This window comes from Penicillium expansum, assembly GCF_000769745.1.
Source record: "Penicillium expansum strain MD-8 chromosome Unknown contig46, whole genome shotgun sequence".
Classification (NCBI taxonomy): domain Eukaryota; kingdom Fungi; phylum Ascomycota; class Eurotiomycetes; order Eurotiales; family Aspergillaceae; genus Penicillium; species Penicillium expansum.
Window position 1 is genome coordinate 172670 of NW_015971183.1, and position 18653 is coordinate 191322.

Genomic DNA, 18653 nt, shown 5'->3' on the forward strand with positions numbered 1-18653 from the left:
ACTCCCGGAAGCCCATACCCGATTCGGTGTACTTATAATCACCCCATTGAACTGGTCTAATATTAACATCTTGCCACTGTCTTCTTATGATCTGATCAGTATCTCCACATTCATCCGTATCGACCAAGACCAGAAGTTAAGTGACTCTTTATTTGGCAGGTCGCTAATAGCTGCACCCGGTGAATCAAATCCCTCACAGAGGTAACTTGGGATGTAAACAAACAGCTCCCATACAATTTGTTTGCACTCGACAATCGCTTTGATCTTCAAAGCTCTGGGGAATGTATTACTATCCAAGTATTTGGGACTTTCAGATGACCATAATAGTAGGTATTGGTTTGGGGTGATTGTTTCTAAAGTCAGCTGATTTTACTAGACCATTTATGGATGCAATACAAGTGCAAGGCTGCTGAACTTCAACACAGATAATACCTCTAATCCTATGGAAGCCCCGCAAGTATTAGCTGGCTATCAACATGAAACGGCCCATACAACATACTTATTAGCATATCGATGATGCTCTCGTGATAAATACCTAAGCGGCATTTCTGTAACCAGTCAGAATATCAGCCCTTCAATTTTCGGTGATCTTTTCAACCATGGCTTCTGTTGGTCAACCGGTTGTCATAGGTGCAATTCTCTTTTTCGGTGGTGATAACGAGCAAATAATAGAGTGACGAAAGAGACAACAGCAATTGCTTGCAATCTTGGCGCCTTTCTCGTCGGCGGTTAAAAATTTTCCGGGGCATCCCATCCTATTGGCAGATATCCGATGTATGGTTGTGGTATGACTGATTGACTGTATAGGATAGGAGTGTTTCGGGAGAAGCTGGAGATGATAAGAAAGAGAAGACGAAGGCGAAGGGGAATGAAGGACATCAATAACAAGGTACCTCTTGACTGAAATGACATCCTATGCATATCTGCAGGTTGGGTGGCGTTCCTCCCTGGGCGGCTACCAATCTCAATATTCACGCATACAACAATATAGAGTCTTGGGAAAGTCTCATATTATATCTAACTGGGTAGATTCTATATTAGGATCAAAATCTTGGACTTGGAGACGAGAATAGGGTATGAGAAGAAGGTAAGTCAAAGTATTCTGTAAAGGCTGATTCACTTTGTGGACTCCATACTGATTACTGAAAATAAGTACGAGTACTCCGTAGTGATGAACATGCGTGAGCGAGGCACTATGGCACTATCACGGGTGTGATCTGATCTGCTTCACAGCAAAAAGTAGGAAAAAAAAGCAAAAATAGCCTGGTGCACAGACCCTGGGCTGTTTTCCCCCTCTCCAACTTCTCAAACAAAATATCCAAAGTGCTTAATCCAGTTATATGACTGGACCTCGAATTTGGGTTGACAGGGGACTTCCGTCCAGTCATTCACATTTTTCCCGGTTTCCCTCGGACCGCTCATTCATCTCACACACTAGAGCGGTTCTGCATTCTGTGTGGTTGGGCGATCGGCGGATTAGCGCCGGGCTGGGGTGATGGAGGTGCATCGTGAGGAGTGAGCATGGCCCCTACTCGATCTCACTGGCCCGTTACTCCACTGTGACAAGCTTGGCTGATCACTCCCGCCGGCCAGTCACACTCCCCTCTCAACGCCTCGAGGTACAGTGCACTTGCAGCCAGAGGGCTTGACAGACTTTGCACCTTCCAATCATGTCCCTGGTCGCTGCTGCAACTTCCCCCTCGGCGCTTACTCTGGCCCGACTCAAGTGACGAGAATCTGAAGCCTGCATTTTGGTCCCCCCGCCTCTCGGACCATGCCAGCACTCGAACATTATTGATATTCAAGGTGCCCAGGCCGGTTCCTGTCACTTTCAGACTATCTTCATTTTTCTTCATTTTCAATCACCATCTGCTATCTAATACTCGTGTACGCAGGCTTCGCACACGGTATCGGTGATTTACAGCAATCCTGATATAGTTCAGCCGTTGTCCCACCACACTTGTGGCTCTTTGGTGTATATTCGACTCGATTTCGGGTCGTTCTGTTCCCAGCAGCTATTATTGTGGCCGTTAAGTCGAGAGCTGGCTCTCTTGACCTAATTGTTTGATTCATTTGCCTGCATTGTTCATCGATTCAATGGCGGTATCAGACGATAGCCGAGATAACTCTCCTGTGACATACGAGCCCGTTGTTCCTACAGATCTCACTCGTGCCTCTTATCACAGTGCAATGGGCCCTCCACCACAGCACACCGTGCGAGAGACACGCAGCGACTCTGATACGAGCAATGCCTCGCTCAAGAGTCCGCGCACTGCTCGATTCGCCGAGGCCACATCAATTCACTCTCCCGTTGATCGCACAGAAGCTGGGCGATCACCTTTCGCCGACCCTCCCAAAACCCAAGCGAGGGGAGATGTTGGAGATGTGGGATTCGGTTACGTGGGAGCGAACAATGAGCATGCGAATGACCAGGTGCCAATGTCGCCTTTCCGACCTGACCTGAAGGTGCCGCAGACAGCCAAGTCATTGAACCCGCTCAGTCCAACTTTCCGTGAGGAGTACCTGCTTGAGAAGCAAGAAAAGAAAGCTGAAGTCGAGAACGCCCGAGACTTGGTAAGAAAGCCGCCCCACGATGCTAATTAATGCAATTTACTAATCCTTACCAGAGAATCAAACTTCGTGTTCGAATTGCCAAGTTGTTCCTGCGTTTCATCAACTTTGGCTGTAGTTTGATTGTATTGTCTCTGCTAGCCGTGACATTGACCGTCTTCAACACAACCAAGCACCTGCCCACTCGTAACAGCCTTCCTGCCTGGGCAGAGGGCACCAACCCATGGGCCCAGTACCTCCTTTTGGGTATGGCTTGCGTTTCCTTATTCGCCTGTCTAATCGTGTTCTGGGCCTACCGAAAGGGCGGCCACGGACGCGCGGAGAAGACTGCCATCTACTACACCAGCTTCTCGATCGCCTTCTTCGCCGTGAACCTCATTATGTGGATCGTCGGCGCAGCAGTGTACCAGCACTCCAAATCCACAGGAAACAACAAGGACATGTGGGGATGGTCCTGCGCGCAGAACACCCGCGAGCAGCTCTACCACAACAGCGTTGACTATGCTCTCCTTTGTCGTCTACAAGACTGGGGCCTTGTCTGCGCCATCATCGAAGTCGTCATCGAAGTCCTTGTGATCCTGATCTACGTGGTAGTCTTCTACCGCGTTTGGAGCAAGCGCAAGCTGATGAAGTCCATGGACACCCGAGACAACGCCCGTTCAGATCTATACCTCGCCCAGCTGCGGCTGCAGTCCGCCCCGAACACCCCCGGCTTTGCAGGCTTCGCTCCCTACCCTTCAAAGTCTCCCTTCTACGCCGCCGGCCCGGTGGACCCCTACTCGGCCGCCGAGAAAGGCATGGCTCAACCCCAGACTACTCAGTATGCCTCACCGCGCTCGCCTACTCGCCCTACCCCATCCTTCCAGCTCCAGGCGCCTCCTATCAAGGTTCAGCAGCCAACCCCGCAGAGTGCCCAGGAGGAGTTTGCTCCTCCTTCTCATTACTCGCCGCCGCCTCCTCATAGCCAGCGCCAAAGTCCGCCTATGAATAGGGGTAGTGCTCCCGGTGAGCGCACTTACGATTCCGTGCCGATTCCTGGGGCTTATCAGAGTCCCATGGTGCCGGCGTTCCCGCCCCTTGTACGCAAGTAAAGTTGAATGACGAATGACTACAAGATTGCTTTTTTCTTTCTTTTGACTTGGTATGTTTTGGTTTAATTCCATTTTCTCACGAGGGAAAATGGAAGTGCTTGAAAACAATGAAAACATAAAAAAAACGTGGAAAATCTGGAAAATACACATCGGGCCGTCACTTTGGATCGATCTGCTTCAAAATCGGACACTTGTTCGACCTTATTTTGTTTCCCCTCTCCTCGTTATGGAGTTTAATGTACACCCTGGGGTGTGTGGAGTTTTGGTGTGAGATACAGATACCTATTTGGCCTTTGGTACACTGTTGGTGTATTTACTTTGTTTGGTTTTTATGCAATAAATGAATATACTGCAATGATAAATGATACATATAAATGAACTCCTTATCGACCTTCATCTCAACACCACAGGCCATGGAACTTTAGAAAGCATTGGTGCCAACCTTCGACATCAAGGTGAGACGAACTGATCCTACCTTAACTTAAGACTACTTGGGTATTGAACAAGAAAATATGTATGTGAAATCGCTTGAATTCATTCCAACAAAAAAGTTATCCGAAGAGGTAAAAAGACCCAAGAGCGCCATTCACTGCGAACAGGAAAAAGCAAAACCACAACGCCGCAAGGATCTATCAAGTCACACCGTCCTGTCCATCACTCGTGACCAACATGCATATCGTAGTGCTTCTACCCGTGTCAACTGTACATGCAACTAAAAACAAAAGCAAGGCTATCACATTCCTCCCTCTTCGATGATGGCGTGTGTATCCCTACTTACGAAGATCTCTTCCAGGGTAGCCGCATTAGCGCCCACCTTGCTGAGATCACTCTCGAGCACGAGGCCCTGTTCGTTGGCAAGATGGAGTAGACAAATAAACCCGAATGAAGTGCTGATATCACGTAGGGTTTCAGCCGGGTAGGATGTCTTGAGGGAATTCATGATTTGCGTGAACCGTAGCCGGCCAGTATCCTTGCCACCGACAGACTGCTCTGGGCTCTCGGCCTTGGGTGTGGGCGGAACAAGGGCATCCGATTCACTCTCGGGTTCGGTCGGAGCCTCACTGGAGACGGCCCCTGGTTGTGAAGCCGAGGCGAAGTCCACAGCGTCAACTAAGCGCTCGCCCATGCCCTTCCACATCTCCGTTTTGAGGCGCCGAACGTCGACCTTCTTTGCGACACGTGCATATGCCACGTAGTCTGGTCGTGCACGGCGACCACCTTGGGTCACTAATTGTGATCCGTAGCCGCCAGCGCCCGGTCGGCCAGGGGTGGCGCCGACCATGTTCAAGAGCGCGCTGAGTCCAGTTGCTCCACCTGCTTCTCCGCCTGATGTACCTTGAGGCCCGTCTACTGGCGGAGAAAGCATCTCACGGGCATCTGCGAATGGCAGATTGTCGTCGTCATCGAGATCCATGCCGTTCGGGAAAGCAAGACCATCATCATCAGCAAAGAAGTTGGCATCGTAGGCACCCGCAGCACCTTCCTCGCCGGCGTTTTCTTCCGGCTTGCGATTTGCCCAGAACGCCTCATCCATGTCTCCATTACCAGCCGTCAAATCCTGCCGACGGCGTTTGCCTAGAATCCTCTTTGATCCCATCTTTGCCTTTGGCTTAAGGAACAATGTGAGTAGGTTGCGAGAGTTGAAATGCTTGTCGTCGGGAAGGAGGTTGCGACCCTTTGTCTTCCACTGCGTCTTGGGTAATGAGACGGCGGAGTTGGAGCTGGCCGGGGTGTAGATCAATTCTGCGACAGCAGGATCTAGAGGGGCAGCAAAATCAATCTCGAAAGGCTCTTTCTCTTTGCGCTGCTTGGGTGCTGATGTAGCGGGTGTTGCATGCTCTTTGATTCTTCGAATCTTCCAGTGTTCTGGGCCAGCCCAGTTCTTCTGTAGCGCGTTGTCAAAGTAGCTCAGAATGTTTTCGTGGTCGTGACTATTAGTTTGATGAGACATAGAGACGGCATATGCGTCTTCATCGCCATCTTCGCCTTCGCCATCATTGTCTCCGTCGTGGACCCGATGAACATTCAACATTGGTTCTAACGCGGCTTCCCGAGCCCATACCTCTCCTCCGTCACCAAACCCAGTGTCCCCGCTGAGATCAAATCCAGCTAGGGTAGCATCATCATCATCGAATCCGACAGCGTTGTCATCGTCGAGCATAATACCAGATGGGTCGTCAGGTGCTCGTCCATCTTCGTCCATCTTATCTTGTCGCCATTCCTCTGGCGCTTTGAGGAGAGGGAGATCCAGCGACCCGCTAGGATCACCCAAGTCAAGGTTTTTTAATGATGGGCAAATATCTTGTTCATCGAGACGATCCAAATCTGGGAAAAACTGGCTCGCTAGCGTGGCAAGGTCGATCTCTGTGTTATCTTCAAAGGTGTCGCTTGCGGGTTTCTGGGTTGGTTTTGTTTGGTCCTCGTCCTGCTGGTCGGGATCCGCAGACCCTTGACGGTCATCTTCGGCGGTTTTGGCACTATCGTCCACAGCGTCGTCGCTGCTGTCAAACACAATTCTTCCATGGCTATCAATAGCAAGGTGGTTCAGAAGCAAGCCCTTGGCGCCTCCTTCATCAAAGTCTGCCGATGCTTTTTTGAATAGCGGGTCTACGGCGAACTCTAGCTCGAACTTCTTCAGTTGTAACGACGAGAATGACGGCGCGAGGGTAGCCTCATGGGAGCGTGTCTAGAGACCATTTGGTTAGTCAAGTCCTAGATCTCTGACACCGTATAGAGCATACCTTTTTTCGCGACCTGCGAGGCTGACCGTCCTCGCCTTCCTCATCCTCATCGCCATCTTCTGCCTCCTCTTCTCCGCGCCCTCTCTTGTCACGGCTATCAGCCAGTCCACTCAGAAGTTTTCCTGTCTCCGTTGCGACACTGTCCACTCGGCTGGTGTAGATCTTAACACAACCATCAAGGGTGCAACTGGCCTTTTGGAAGTTTACACCATCTCCTTCCTTCAGCAATGACATGTCGTGAAAGTAGTCGATCAGTGCAAAGTTCCAGGAGTTATTCGCATTGATTTTGTTATCGGTCGCCATCTTCATCCACTCTTCAAAATTGGCCAGGATAGGCACGCGCTTCATCGGCGTCACTGCGCGTCCATTGACATCGCTAGTGCGACTGCGATGACCGGAAGGTCGAGGCGTTGCGGGACTGTCGCTCCCTTCACGATCGTAGGTGTATCGACGAGGTGGCATAGGCGTCTTGACTGCGGCTTTAATCTGACTCATTTGGCGATCATGAAGCGCCTGACGAGCCTCCATACGCGCTGCCTTCTCGCCCTCATCATCGTTGAGGGGAATCCTGACTCAATTAGTTGAATGTCATAACCAAGAGATAACCAGATACGTACTTGACCGGAGAGTTTTTATGCGGGGTCGAGGTGCCGTTAGAACGGCGATGTACCTTGTTTGCGACGCGCGGCATGGTTGCGGTTGCCCCCGATAGGGGATGGCGATAACAGCGTTGAGATGGAAAGTTCGATGGAGAGGGGTTGATGTCGAAGCAAAACAAATGGGGAAGTCAACAAACATACGGCGGTCCAAGCGTACCAGTGATGCACTATCTGTCACGTAATCATGGAGCGTTAATGCCTAGAATATCAGGTATTAACATCATACCCTGGTCCATCCTTTTGAACCTTCAACAGTCAACTCTCTTATGCTTGATTCCAACTTCTACTCTTTGATCATATTTTCTTGTTTTGCTTACAGTTATACTATCTGCGATCGACTCCTCTAGCCTGTTTCCCCAGTGCAACAACGATCGGCGGACTAAGCGCATTGGCCCACTCCCGAGGTCCGCCACAGCTCCTCCCAGCTGACATCACCGCACTCCTCACCGCACTCACCGCACTAGCATATACAAACCGACATTCGTTGGACGCGTGGGGTATATATTGTACATGCATTGAGTCTTCAATGTTGATCTTTCTGGTATAATTTGGTCTACAGCATCTAAAGTCTTGGCCCCACGATGCCGCCATTCTTCTCGTCATAATGAACCAGCTGCCGTCCTTCCTGCAGCCTGCCGTCCGGAAGCCACGATATTCAATCCGACCATTTTACACCACGTTGTTGGTGTTTACACTTATTGCAACCACGAGTTGGTTTCTAACTGGTACTACAAATGAAAATGGCCAGTTTGCGCAATCAGGTACAGAGCTACGTACAGGCCTGTTCAAACGAGAGGGCGAACTAGAGGTATCTTTCCCTTTCCAGACTCTTTCTTGTGAGATGGCGCCGAAGGCTAAATGATGTTCTGTCACACGATGATATAGTGCCGCTTGGTTCGTAATGTCAAAGATCAGTGTGCATATGTCCGCGCCAACTGCCCCGATCACGAGGATGGACTACTCTCCTACCTTCAATTTTACTATTGCGGGCTGGCCGATGCCAAACCGGTAGCATTCACGATATTGATACTCTGGCTTTCACTGCTCTTTAGTACCATAGGGATCGCGGCAAGCGATTTCCTGTGTATTGATCTGAGTACATTGGCTAGCATTTTAGGATTGAGCGAGAGTCTCACAGGCGTGACATTCCTTGCATTTGGCAATGGAAGCCCTGACGTTTTTTCCACTTTTGCTGCCATGCGGTCGAATAGTGGGAGCTTGGCGATTGGAGAGTTGATCGGTGCGGCGACTTTTATCACCTCCGTTGTCGCCGGCTCCATGGCATTAGTTCGGCCATTCAAGGTCGCACGAAGGAGTTTTGTTCGAGATGTGGGCTACTTCATAGTGGCCGTTATTTTCAGCATGTTTATGCTGGCTGATGGGAAACTTCACGTGTGGGAGTCAGCTGCGATGGTAGGCTTGTATGTTTTCTATGTCGTGATGGTGGTGACCTGGCACTGGTATCTGGTACGACAACGCCGAAAGAATGAGAGAGATCTCGCAGCGCGAGCTCACTTTCATATACCGGAGAACCAAGAGCTGGAGATCGAAGAGGCCGCCGAGGACGATGATCCCGGTGTAGCGTCAGAGTCACGAAGTCTTTTCCGTGGAGCCTCGACTGAGGATTTTGATCTTTTGGAACGCGCCGATGCTGTTCCTCTGTGGAAAGAAGAGGACGACGAGGACGACGAAACACGCAACCGGTACTTGGCCGAGATTCGTGATAACATGCACGTCTATCGGCCTGTGAACTCGAGACGTAATACGATAAACCCCATTCGAGCGAGTCTTGTCGGCGCATTGGAGTTTCAATCTGTTCTTCACTCGCTGCAGAAATCAAGAAACACCCGCGGGAATCCGACAATAAGCCTGAACAGCTATTCAGACGACGGCGAGGCTGATTTCGACACGCGCTCGGTGGCCTCGCATCCTCGCGCCAGTCGACCATCTGCTAGTTCCGACCGCCTGTCGCCGTCCAGTGCAGCTGGTTCCTCTCGGGTTCGCGCTGTGTCGGCAAATGATGCCTTGGGATTGAAATTCGACTCCAGTGTTTTGGAGCCCCGGCCAACACAAGGTCCACTGCTTACAGTGAGTAAACCTTCTTTTGAGGATACTTCAGGGCAAGAAGCCATGCACTCACGCCAGCTCCCTCGAATTGATACTGGGATGCCGCTGGATGTGTCTTCTGCGAACCGGTCGCCGAGTCTGAGCCCAGGTACCACAACACCTCGGACTCCCGACCGGCTCGCTCCGTCAGACGCGTTTAACTCGCCCAATTACCACAGCGGAACGATACATGACCGGTCCCCGATGTCAGTATCTCCTAGAGGCACTCCAGCCCGCCCTCATTCAGGCTTCGGGGTAGAAAGCCCATCAATGCCCTTCCCATCGTATACTGATTTGCCCTCCATGGCACCCTCACGACCACCCAGCATTCGACTTCCAAATCCAGCCGGTCAGTTAGAACGATTACAAGTCCACGACGGGTATGATGATTTCGCTCATGTAGGCCTCCCTTTCCGCAAATACCTAAGGAATTGGTGGCCTGACTCGATCCCTCCTCCCCAGCAGATTGGTTGCACACTCTTCCCGACCTTGGCAGGCTGGAAGTCTAAGAATATTTGGGAGCGATTGCTTGGGATTATCGCAGCTCCTAGTGTGTTGCTTCTTACCATAACGATCCCAGTCGTCGAGCCTGAGGCACCAGAGCCTGTGGAACCGGACCCCATACCCTCGGTCATCATTCAGGATGTTGGCGATGGAGAGAGCCCTTCCCCAAGGGTAAGACTTCCAGCCGATAGTCCAGTGCTTGTAGCTCAGGCACATGACCATGCCGGGCTACCTTCTGATGTGCCGCCAACGCACCCCCATCGAAAATCCTCGTATGAACACACTGGTCGCCCGCGATGGGACTCAGAACTCCCGGCAGTGCCAGTGCCAGGTTCACCTCCTGTGTATCCTGTGCCAACAAAGGACTGGAATCGCTGGCTGGTTTCCATCCAACTTTTCACAGGCCCCTTCTTCGCCGTGCTCATCGCCTGGACCACCGTGGACGAAGACCGTCAGCTGCGCAACCTCGTCTTTCCCTCCCTCGTCTCCCTCTTATTCTCATCTGTCTCTCTCACAGCTCTAATAATAAGCACGCGTCGTCAACGAAATCACCGACGTCCTAGCGCAGAATTTTCTATTCCGCTCCTCCCCCACGAATCCCGACCCCAAATCGACATCCTCCCACCACAATGGCGGCCCTTCCTCTCCCTGCTTGGCTTCTTAGTCGCCATATCCTGGATCGCCACAATTGCCACAGAAGTTGTGGCCCTACTCAAGACCATCGGCGTCATCCTCAACATCTCCGATTCCCTACTCGGATTGACTATCTTCGCCGTCGGGAACTCGCTAGGCGATCTAGTCGCTGACATCACAGTTGCCCGACTCGGGTATCCGGTCATGGCTCTGAGTGCCTGCTTCGGTGGTCCCATGCTCAATATCCTCCTTGGTATCGGGCTTGGTGGTCTCTACATGACCCTCAACAGTGGAAACCAGAGACACAATGAGGCACTGCAAGGAGTCCGCCCTGTGCAAGTCCCATATGACATCGCCATCTCTAAGGTGCTTGTTATAAGTGGCGCGACCCTTCTTTTTATCTTGGTTGGGCTTTTGATTATTGTTCCTATGAACAACTGGAGAATGGATCGCAGGATTGGGTGGGGTCTTGTCGCTGTTTGGTGTGTGAGTACCCTGGGGAATGTGATTGCGGAAGTTATCTTGTGAATTGGTAATTGGTGAATTGGTGTTGGAAGATGAACACACAAATCAAGAATGGCGAGTATTGGTCTAGGTTTTCTTTTGGTTTTGTTTTTTTTTTTTTGTGTTGGTGTTGGTTAGGCATTGTGACGTTTTCCCCCCTGCTTTCCAGTTTGCAATGTACAGCTAGTCGCATGCTGGTAGGTAGTACATTCTTGTTGCATGAGAGATAACCCTGAAAGGATTATGATATACGAAATACATCCTCATTCAGTTATAAATTTCTGTAGAGAACACTTTGTACAATCATCAATGGTATCACCACGATAGCTACATGCATAGATTACAGCAGAACTATAAATACTTTTGCCTCTATGAGTCTCTCAGAGCTTCAGGTGTATCGCCTTGCATCTTCCAATTCCCCTTTTGAAACGCCGACAATTCCCCCAACTTCTTGAATAATCCCATGACGCGCGGTAGCCCATCCAGATTGGTCCCATAGGCAAGTGCCATCTCCACCGCCGGTGCAAAACAGACATCAGCCATGGTCACAGCATCCCCCACGGAGAATTGCCCGCTGTATTTGGCTAGTAGTTCTTCATACGCCGTCAGGCCAGCGAGAAAAACCTCCATCACAAAAGTGATCTGGTCCTTGGCTTCACCTCGAATAGCGCGGACTCGTTTAGCGATGCGCCCATTGGTAATAGGTTGAATGTCATTTGTGATTATGTTCACCATCTCTCTGACACGGGCACGCTGTACTAGATCGCCACTTGGAGGTAGTAGTGGTGTCAGGGTAGGTAGGCTTTCTTCCAGATATTCTAGAATAGCAATTGATTGAGTAAGAACAGTCTCGTTCCTATCTTCTTTGATTATGAGAATCGGTACGGATTTGCTTGGATTCAGCGCCTGGAACTCGGGGCTTTCGTGCTCAGCCTTGCCGAGATCAATGTAGGTGTGCTCGACGGGAATACCCTTGAGGTGCATGGCAATCACAACGCGATTCGTGCATGTCGAGCGGAAATATGAATAAAGATGATATGTTTTGCTAGTATTGGTTGCCATTTTGGAACGAATAGGTTAGGGAGTTTTGTGGTGGTGTTGTGTGTGGTCGGAATGGTCGAGTGATCGCGAGTTGCTAAGAGGGTTGGTAAATTGTGGCTCAGCCTTTGTAATTCAAATGTAACTGAAAATAGCTAACGCTTCTCTTATCTTTCTAACAAGGATGTCCGGAAATTCATACAACAGTATCCGTCCCAACTCCGTAGTGGGGTACTCATCTCCACTTTAATGGCTCCAGACGGGAGTAACCTAACGCAATAGGCGTTCATAACTCCGATTGGCTGGGGTACACCTACCGCTACGATAACGCCGAGGACATCCCATCGGTTAGCGGTAGACCTCAACAGAACAACCTCGAAATACTTTTATATGTCAAGGTCGCTACCCAATCAGTTGAAGGGAGCTTCCTCAAGTTACTCTATATGTTGAAACGATCATCTGCATGACCCTGAGAGCGCGCTCATTCGCCTCGGTCTTGTCTTGTTTGTAGCCTTATCAAAACATGACTTGGAGGTTCAACATCATGCTCGTTACCATCATCTCTACCTTTCTATTGATTCTCGGCCAACAAACCTTTGGCCGCATATCACAGGTTATACATAGAAAAGTCGCTTGCACAAAATATGCTTTTTTTTACTGCCCTCACATCTATCTCAAAACACCAGCTAAAAAGACATTTGAAAAGACTAACCAAAAAGCGGGATACGAAGGTAGTATATTCTATACCATGGGAGGATAATAAGGGACATCTCCAAAGAGCATCGCTATACATAATCCCTATAGTACAAACAGGGAAGGAGACTCCAAAACAGAAGGCAAGATCACAGGTCGTACTAAACAATGTCCTTGCGGGTGATGTGATTGAGCTCACACATCTGGCGGAACTCGGCATTTGTATCGAACAATCTAAGTGGACTCTGGAAATCAACAACTTTGCCTTGATCTACCATGCAGATTCGGTCATAACGTATAATCGTTTGCAGTCGATGAGCAATGCATATGACTGTTCGGTGCTGAAATGCATCTAGCAACGTCTGCTGTACTGCTCGATCCGTGTCTTGATCGACTGCAGAAGTAGCCTCGTCACAGACGAGGATGCGAGGATCTCGCACCAAAACACGTGCCAACGCCAGCAACTGTCGCTCACCCAGAGAAAAGTTCTTGCCGTCTGGCTGAACTTCTCGATCAAGGTGCACTTGCGGATAAAGGTTGGTTTTGCGAAGTGCATTGCAGAGAACATCATCTGGGTATTCTCCAGAGGGGTCCAGGTTTGTTCGAACCGTGCCCTGGAAGAGGGTGGGGTCTTGGGGGATGATAGCTAGTTTGGATCTCAAGGAATGAAGATTCAAATTTGCAATGTCCATGTTGTCAATGACAACCGAGCCATGCTCTAGGGGGAAAAGTCGGAAAAGGACGGATACAATTGAGGATTTGCCTGCACCGGTGCGTCCAATAATGCCGACCTTTTCTCCATCATTGATTGTGAGACTGACATCTTGCAGTGCTTGAGGATGATTGCTTTGATAGCGTAGGCTGACATTCTTCATGGTTATGGTTCCTGTTTCCGGCCAAGTCGACGGTGGCACAGTAGCCAAGACAGACATCTCTGTCGGAATTTCATTGCCATAATGTATCATTCTCTCGACTGTGATAAAAGAGTTCTCAATCTCGGCAGTTTGGGATACAATGCCAGGGATGATTTGCACAACAGCCAGGGCGTAAGTCATTAACAACCCAGACATACTTGCTGGAATGGAGTTGTCAGACATGACAATCAAAGCCCCGACAAACAGAATGAGAATATTGCCCAGTGTATCCAGTCGAAGATTAAGCCACTGCTGGCTTGCTGACATCAGATATGAAAAGTTGCTGGCTTCGTCGATGGCGACACCCAATCGACTTTGGAAATTTTGTTGGACGCCAAAGCTTCGGATCGTCTGACGGCCTGCAATGCACTCGACGGTATTTCCTGCAACAGTAGAGCGCGAAACAGTCTCAAAGCGCTTCAGCTCTTGTCTCGAAGCGCGATAATAGGCGGAAGTATAGGATACGACCAAAGCAATCACTGGCAATGATAATACAAACTGCGAAGTTCACATATTAGTTCAATGCCGATGTGATAGCAACTGCAACCGGTTTGTTCCACTTACCAGAGGAAACTGGACAGATATAAGTAGGAATGTGGAGAAAGCAATGCCAACCAGCAGGAAGAATGCCTGGACTGAGCCACTAACACCATTATCCAGCTGGTTCACATCGCTGGAGAACAGGTTCATCAGCCGGCCAGCAGGATTAGCAGTGTGAAATGACATAGGCGCATATAAGACACGCTGGAGAGCTGCCTTGAACAGATTGTCACTGGCTCGCAAGCCGGTAAATGAAGCCTGGCGGAGATACACCCACGCGAGAACGCTATGGGCTACCCCAAAGAGGATACAGCCAAGTATATAAGCACGGTTATCCCACCCCAAGGTGTTATCCACCCACCATGATAGCCAAACGCCAGTGAAGATTCCAGCTATCTGCGAGACAATCAATAAAAAGAATAGAATAGGCCAATGGAAGATCGAGCCCGAAGCAGAAAGGTACGTTTTGTAAACAGACCCGTGCACCCTGCCCGACTTTTGAGTCTCCCTGTCTATCACCGTGTCTGTAATGAAGCCCATTAGTTTTATTAGCAGGAAATTTCAACTACAATGACTCCTTACTTTGATCTTGGGTACTATGTACTGCTTCATGGTCTTCATTGCTCAATCCACCATGCTCTGCATTCTTCGGGTTTTTTTGCTGGTAATTCTCCTGGGTAGGAATCAAATGCGACAGCATTTCATCACCAGACGATGGATTGGACAGGCTTTCAGAAGCCTTAATATGGCCCTTTTCGAGCCATAATATACGATCGCATTGGGTGATTATGTGCCTTTGGTGGGTCACCAGAATGCAGGTTTTCCCACGCAATAAACCAAGAATGGCCTTGTTGAAGATGTGCTGGCCAACATCCGCATCCACAGCCGATAGAGGATCATCTAGAAGGAGTAGATCGGTGTCTGCGTATATTGTTCGCGCAAGACTGAGACGCTGTTTCTGACCGCCGGACAGTGTAATACCCTGCTCACCAATGTAGGTAGCGTCGCCATACTCCCATGTCTTGAGATCTGGCTTCAAAGCGCACGCCTCCACCACCTCATCATACCATGGCTGTAGTAGAGGTTTTCCAAACAGAATATTCTCCTGGACTGTTCCACTTTCAATCCACGGCACTTGGGAGCAGAAGGATCGTGTAGCGCCTAGTACGATATGGCCTCGAGTTTGACTCATCTGGCCGGCAAGAGCGAGAAGAAGGGCACTCTTGCCTGCGCCTACAGGCCCCGCAACTGCGATAAGCTCTCCTGGCTTGACCTGCAAGTTAACATTAATTAGGGCTAAAGAGGAAATCTTACTGCCAGGCATGTTGGATTCCTCATGCACGGATAGCAGACTGGTCTCCTCGTTAATTGTGGGAGACGGAATATCGCCATCAGCAGCATAGTTCCAGGAAAAGTATCCGTTGGTTATTTCGATGACGTTGGCGGCGTTAAAATCCCACTCTATTGTCTTCTGTTGATCTTCCGCCATTAAAAATGATTCAATGCGCTGTAGGGATACCCATGCATCGATGAGCTGGCTAAGCACCATAGGCAAAATATTGAGAGGCTTGCGAAGACAGTTGAACAGCGCTAGCGAGGAAAATGTCTCTGCGGCAGTCAGTCCGCCATGGATTGTCGCGAATATAATGAAAGATAGCATGGCCGCATATGAAGGTAGCGAGGTGGATAGGGACATGATCGTGCTCTGAAGACTTAATAGCTTGTGTTGCTGCTGGACCTCGGCCTCTCTGACATCAGAGATTTGACGCAGAAAGTATGGCTCCCAAGCATGGAACTTAACGAATTTCATATTGCGCAGTCCTTCAAGAAGGCTCAATATTCTGAGATCTACCGCGGCATTGATTGCCATCCGTCTTGACATCAGCCAACCCATGCTGAATTCCAAGCCTTTTGCACCCACTCCAAGGAGTAAGAGACCACTCAGCGCACTCCAGGTCAGGTTATAGAACAGGATTGTCAATGCCACGACCACGGCCACTGGCTCGCTCCAAATCATGTTGGCATATAGAAGAGCGCTCTGAATACGCTGCGAGTCGACTGTAATAAGGTTTGATATCTTCCCATCAGTCCACTCATTACTCTCATTGTTGGAGAGCTTCAAAGACTTTTCAAAGACCATTGCAGTAAGAACAGCCTTCACCTGGCTACCGACCACTCCGCCCAGATAATGGTAGTGTACAAGAGCGAAGCTCATCCCCATCTGGGTGGTAAAGAGCAAGGCCACAAAGTTCAAGGAGTTGCTGTGGGATGACGACTCGTCTGAAAGACTGACGAGAAAATACCTCAATAACAAGGGTGCCATCACTTGCAGGAGGTTCGCAAACAGCATGGCAATCCCCGCAAGCCAGAATTCAAATTTGAACGCGCCATGCAAGGCCCAGAGAAGTGGAAAATTTCTCTGATGAGAGAGGCCAAGCTGAAAGGATTCAAATACAATATTTTGGTGTATCGCAACCGCACGGGTTGGATTTTGGTTTCGGGTATCATCTCTTGTTAGAGGTCGAAAATATCCGATCTTAATACAAAGTTGTGGTGAGCTATGTATGGCTTATATGCAGAGGAATGCGTCGGGCAATCCAAAGACTTACAGATAGCAATGGAAAGATCCATTGAAAGGTCAGTCGACTTAGTAGCCCGACACGGTCCTCATGAATAATTTGGGCGTGATTCAATCCCTCCCCAGTAGTAGAGCGATGTAACGTCATTTTTGCTCGACTTTGGTGGCATCAATGCAAGACGGATGGATCGGAACGTTTAATTAGGTGGTGTCTTTCTTTATGAAACAGGAGGCTGCCTAGTGGCTAGCGCGTTATCGGGGAAATGGGTCGGTTTGGAGTGGAGGTATCGTGTTGTATACGGAGTACGGAATAGTTAAATTACAACTAGAATATGAGGACCTATGGGATTGACGGCAATGACCACTTTTGAGGCCAGAAACGGCTGCCTTTCCACCCGTAACTTTGGATATCCACTATTCTGTACCTGTACGCCTTAAGCCGACCTCGACGATAGGTACCACAGGATGCACGTTAGAACTAATGCATTTGATATAGAGAGCATTCAGAATCTTCACCTCCACGCTACGATTCATCCCCGGCCCACTGTATACTATCTTCACCCGCCTCTCTCTCGGTTTATCGATCATACCCGGCTAGCGAATTTATTTCGTTGACGCCTTGCACAAGAAAAATGGCCCAATTGTCCGGGTCAGCCCCTTCGAAATCTCCATCTCCTTCCTCCCCGAATTCAAAGAGAGCTATCGTGTCGAATTATGAGGATAAAATAATGATGATATGGTTATTCTGATGTCAAAATTCCTGAGAATAAAGCTACAAGTTGTCGAGATTTTGCAGTAATCTCAATCCCACTTTATCATTACCAACCAGCCCATGGTCTCTTCGGAGGGTTTGGGATGCCATCATGATACCGAATACCGTCTCGACCAGAATCCAGCCAGATATCATAATCATCTCTCATGGGTTCCACTAGTTCTGAAAGATGCATAATATCCAAGGCGACAATCGCGTAGAATCCGCGAATCAGCGACTCGACTGCAACTCTAAAGTAGCCTTTGAAGGACGCAGGCTGTTCCCGGTGAGCCCACGCGGACACAGCAATAGCAAATGGAAGCATCTGGCGTTCGGGCTCGGGCGCCGACGACGGCAGGGGTGAGTCGAGAACAGAGTCGATGACCTCCGGAGTCACCATCAAACATGCCGTCGTGGCAAATGCTCGGGGAAGGTCATTCCTCATCTCCTCGAAGCGACTAGAGTCCATCCGTTAGCTGAGCGAGGTTGCATCGCAGCGGTCACACCAACCGGGAAATATCCTTGGGACCGGCCATCTCAAGCGTGGGGTCCTCCACCCAGCGAAACTTGAACAGTTCAATCGCGCGATCAGACTTGGGATGGAACCCGCGATACTCGGCAAAATCTTGCTCGAAAATCAAATCCCAGCGCTGGCGGAATTTGGCCCATTGCTCCTCGTGCTCACCCCCGTACTGCCCCGCGCAAAACACCACATACCCCCAGTCTGACCACTCCTCCGGCTCGCGCCAGCGGAAGAGCACCTTTAGCGGGCTGATGTACGGCGCCCTGGGCTCGCGCTCGGCGAGCTGTTCTTCCTGAGGTTTGGCAGCTTCTTCTGCGGCTCTTTTTTCCGCGTCCTGCTGTCTTGTTTTCGCGAGAAGCCCTTCGAATAAGCCTGCCTCTCGGAGGCCGCTCATCAAGGCTTTGTGTTGTTCATCTGTGAGACTTAGCAAGTCATCGGGTGGACCGTTGAGGAGGCGGTCATAGTCCCAGCCGGGTGGGTAGAAAGACATTGCTAAAAATAGGCTCGTGGTTGTGGTCACAGGTGAGATTTCTCGGCCAGAGCTGATATGTCTAGTATTTCTCTCCGAGGCTATAGTACTACACAATATAACTCCAATTCAAAAATAATTCAATGCTATATATTACTATCTCTTACCCTACATGGCCGAAATAAGAATAGAAAGATCAGTATTTTCAAGCAGGATGCTCAGAATCGCAAGCTCTTACATAGTCTTTTCAAATGTGTTTTTAGATGTATGCTTTTCTATATATAACCAGAGACAACATACCCACGCTCGAATCGGTACTAATATTCCATTATATTCCA

General features: G+C 49.6%; 5 protein-coding genes across 5 annotated transcripts; 2 read left to right on the forward strand and 3 right to left on the reverse strand.

Annotated features, from left to right (window-relative positions):
* Positions 1-2097: 2097 nt before the first annotated feature.
* On the forward strand, positions 2098-3662 carry PEX2_016220 (uncharacterized protein; the record flags this gene model as incomplete). The annotated part of the gene is made up of 2 exons (XM_016738898.1): positions 2098-2574; positions 2628-3662. The coding sequence occupies 2 exons, from the start codon at positions 2098-2100 to the stop codon at positions 3660-3662; spliced, it is 1512 nt and encodes a 503-aa protein (XP_016602415.1).
* A 733-nt stretch (positions 3663-4395) lies between these two features.
* On the reverse strand, positions 4396-7094 carry PEX2_016230 (condensin subunit BRN1; the record flags this gene model as incomplete). The annotated part of the gene is made up of 3 exons (XM_016738899.1): positions 4396-6348; positions 6404-6971; positions 7021-7094. The coding sequence occupies 3 exons, from the start codon at positions 7092-7094 to the stop codon at positions 4396-4398; spliced, it is 2595 nt and encodes an 864-aa protein (XP_016602416.1).
* Positions 7095-7666: 572 nt separating this feature from the next.
* PEX2_016240 (sodium/calcium exchanger protein) lies at positions 7667-10833 on the forward strand (the record flags this gene model as incomplete). Its single annotated transcript, XM_016738900.1, has 2 exons — positions 7667-7870; positions 7948-10833. The coding sequence occupies 2 exons, from the start codon at positions 7667-7669 to the stop codon at positions 10831-10833; spliced, it is 3090 nt and encodes a 1029-aa protein (XP_016602417.1).
* Positions 10834-11178: 345 nt separating this feature from the next.
* PEX2_016250 (Glutathione S-transferase/chloride channel, C-terminal) lies at positions 11179-11871 on the reverse strand (the record flags this gene model as incomplete). The annotated part of the gene is made up of 1 exon (XM_016738901.1): positions 11179-11871. One exon carries the CDS (start codon positions 11869-11871, stop codon positions 11179-11181), a length of 693 nt encoding a protein of 230 aa, XP_016602418.1.
* An 830-nt stretch (positions 11872-12701) lies between these two features.
* PEX2_016260 (ABC transporter, integral membrane type 1) lies at positions 12702-18336 on the reverse strand (the record flags this gene model as incomplete). The annotated part of the gene is made up of 6 exons (XM_016738902.1): positions 12702-13952; positions 14019-14518; positions 14577-16504; positions 17163-17271; positions 17399-17781; positions 17834-18336. The coding sequence occupies 6 exons, from the start codon at positions 18334-18336 to the stop codon at positions 12702-12704; spliced, it is 4674 nt and encodes a 1557-aa protein (XP_016602419.1).
* Positions 18337-18653: the final 317 nt, after the last annotated feature.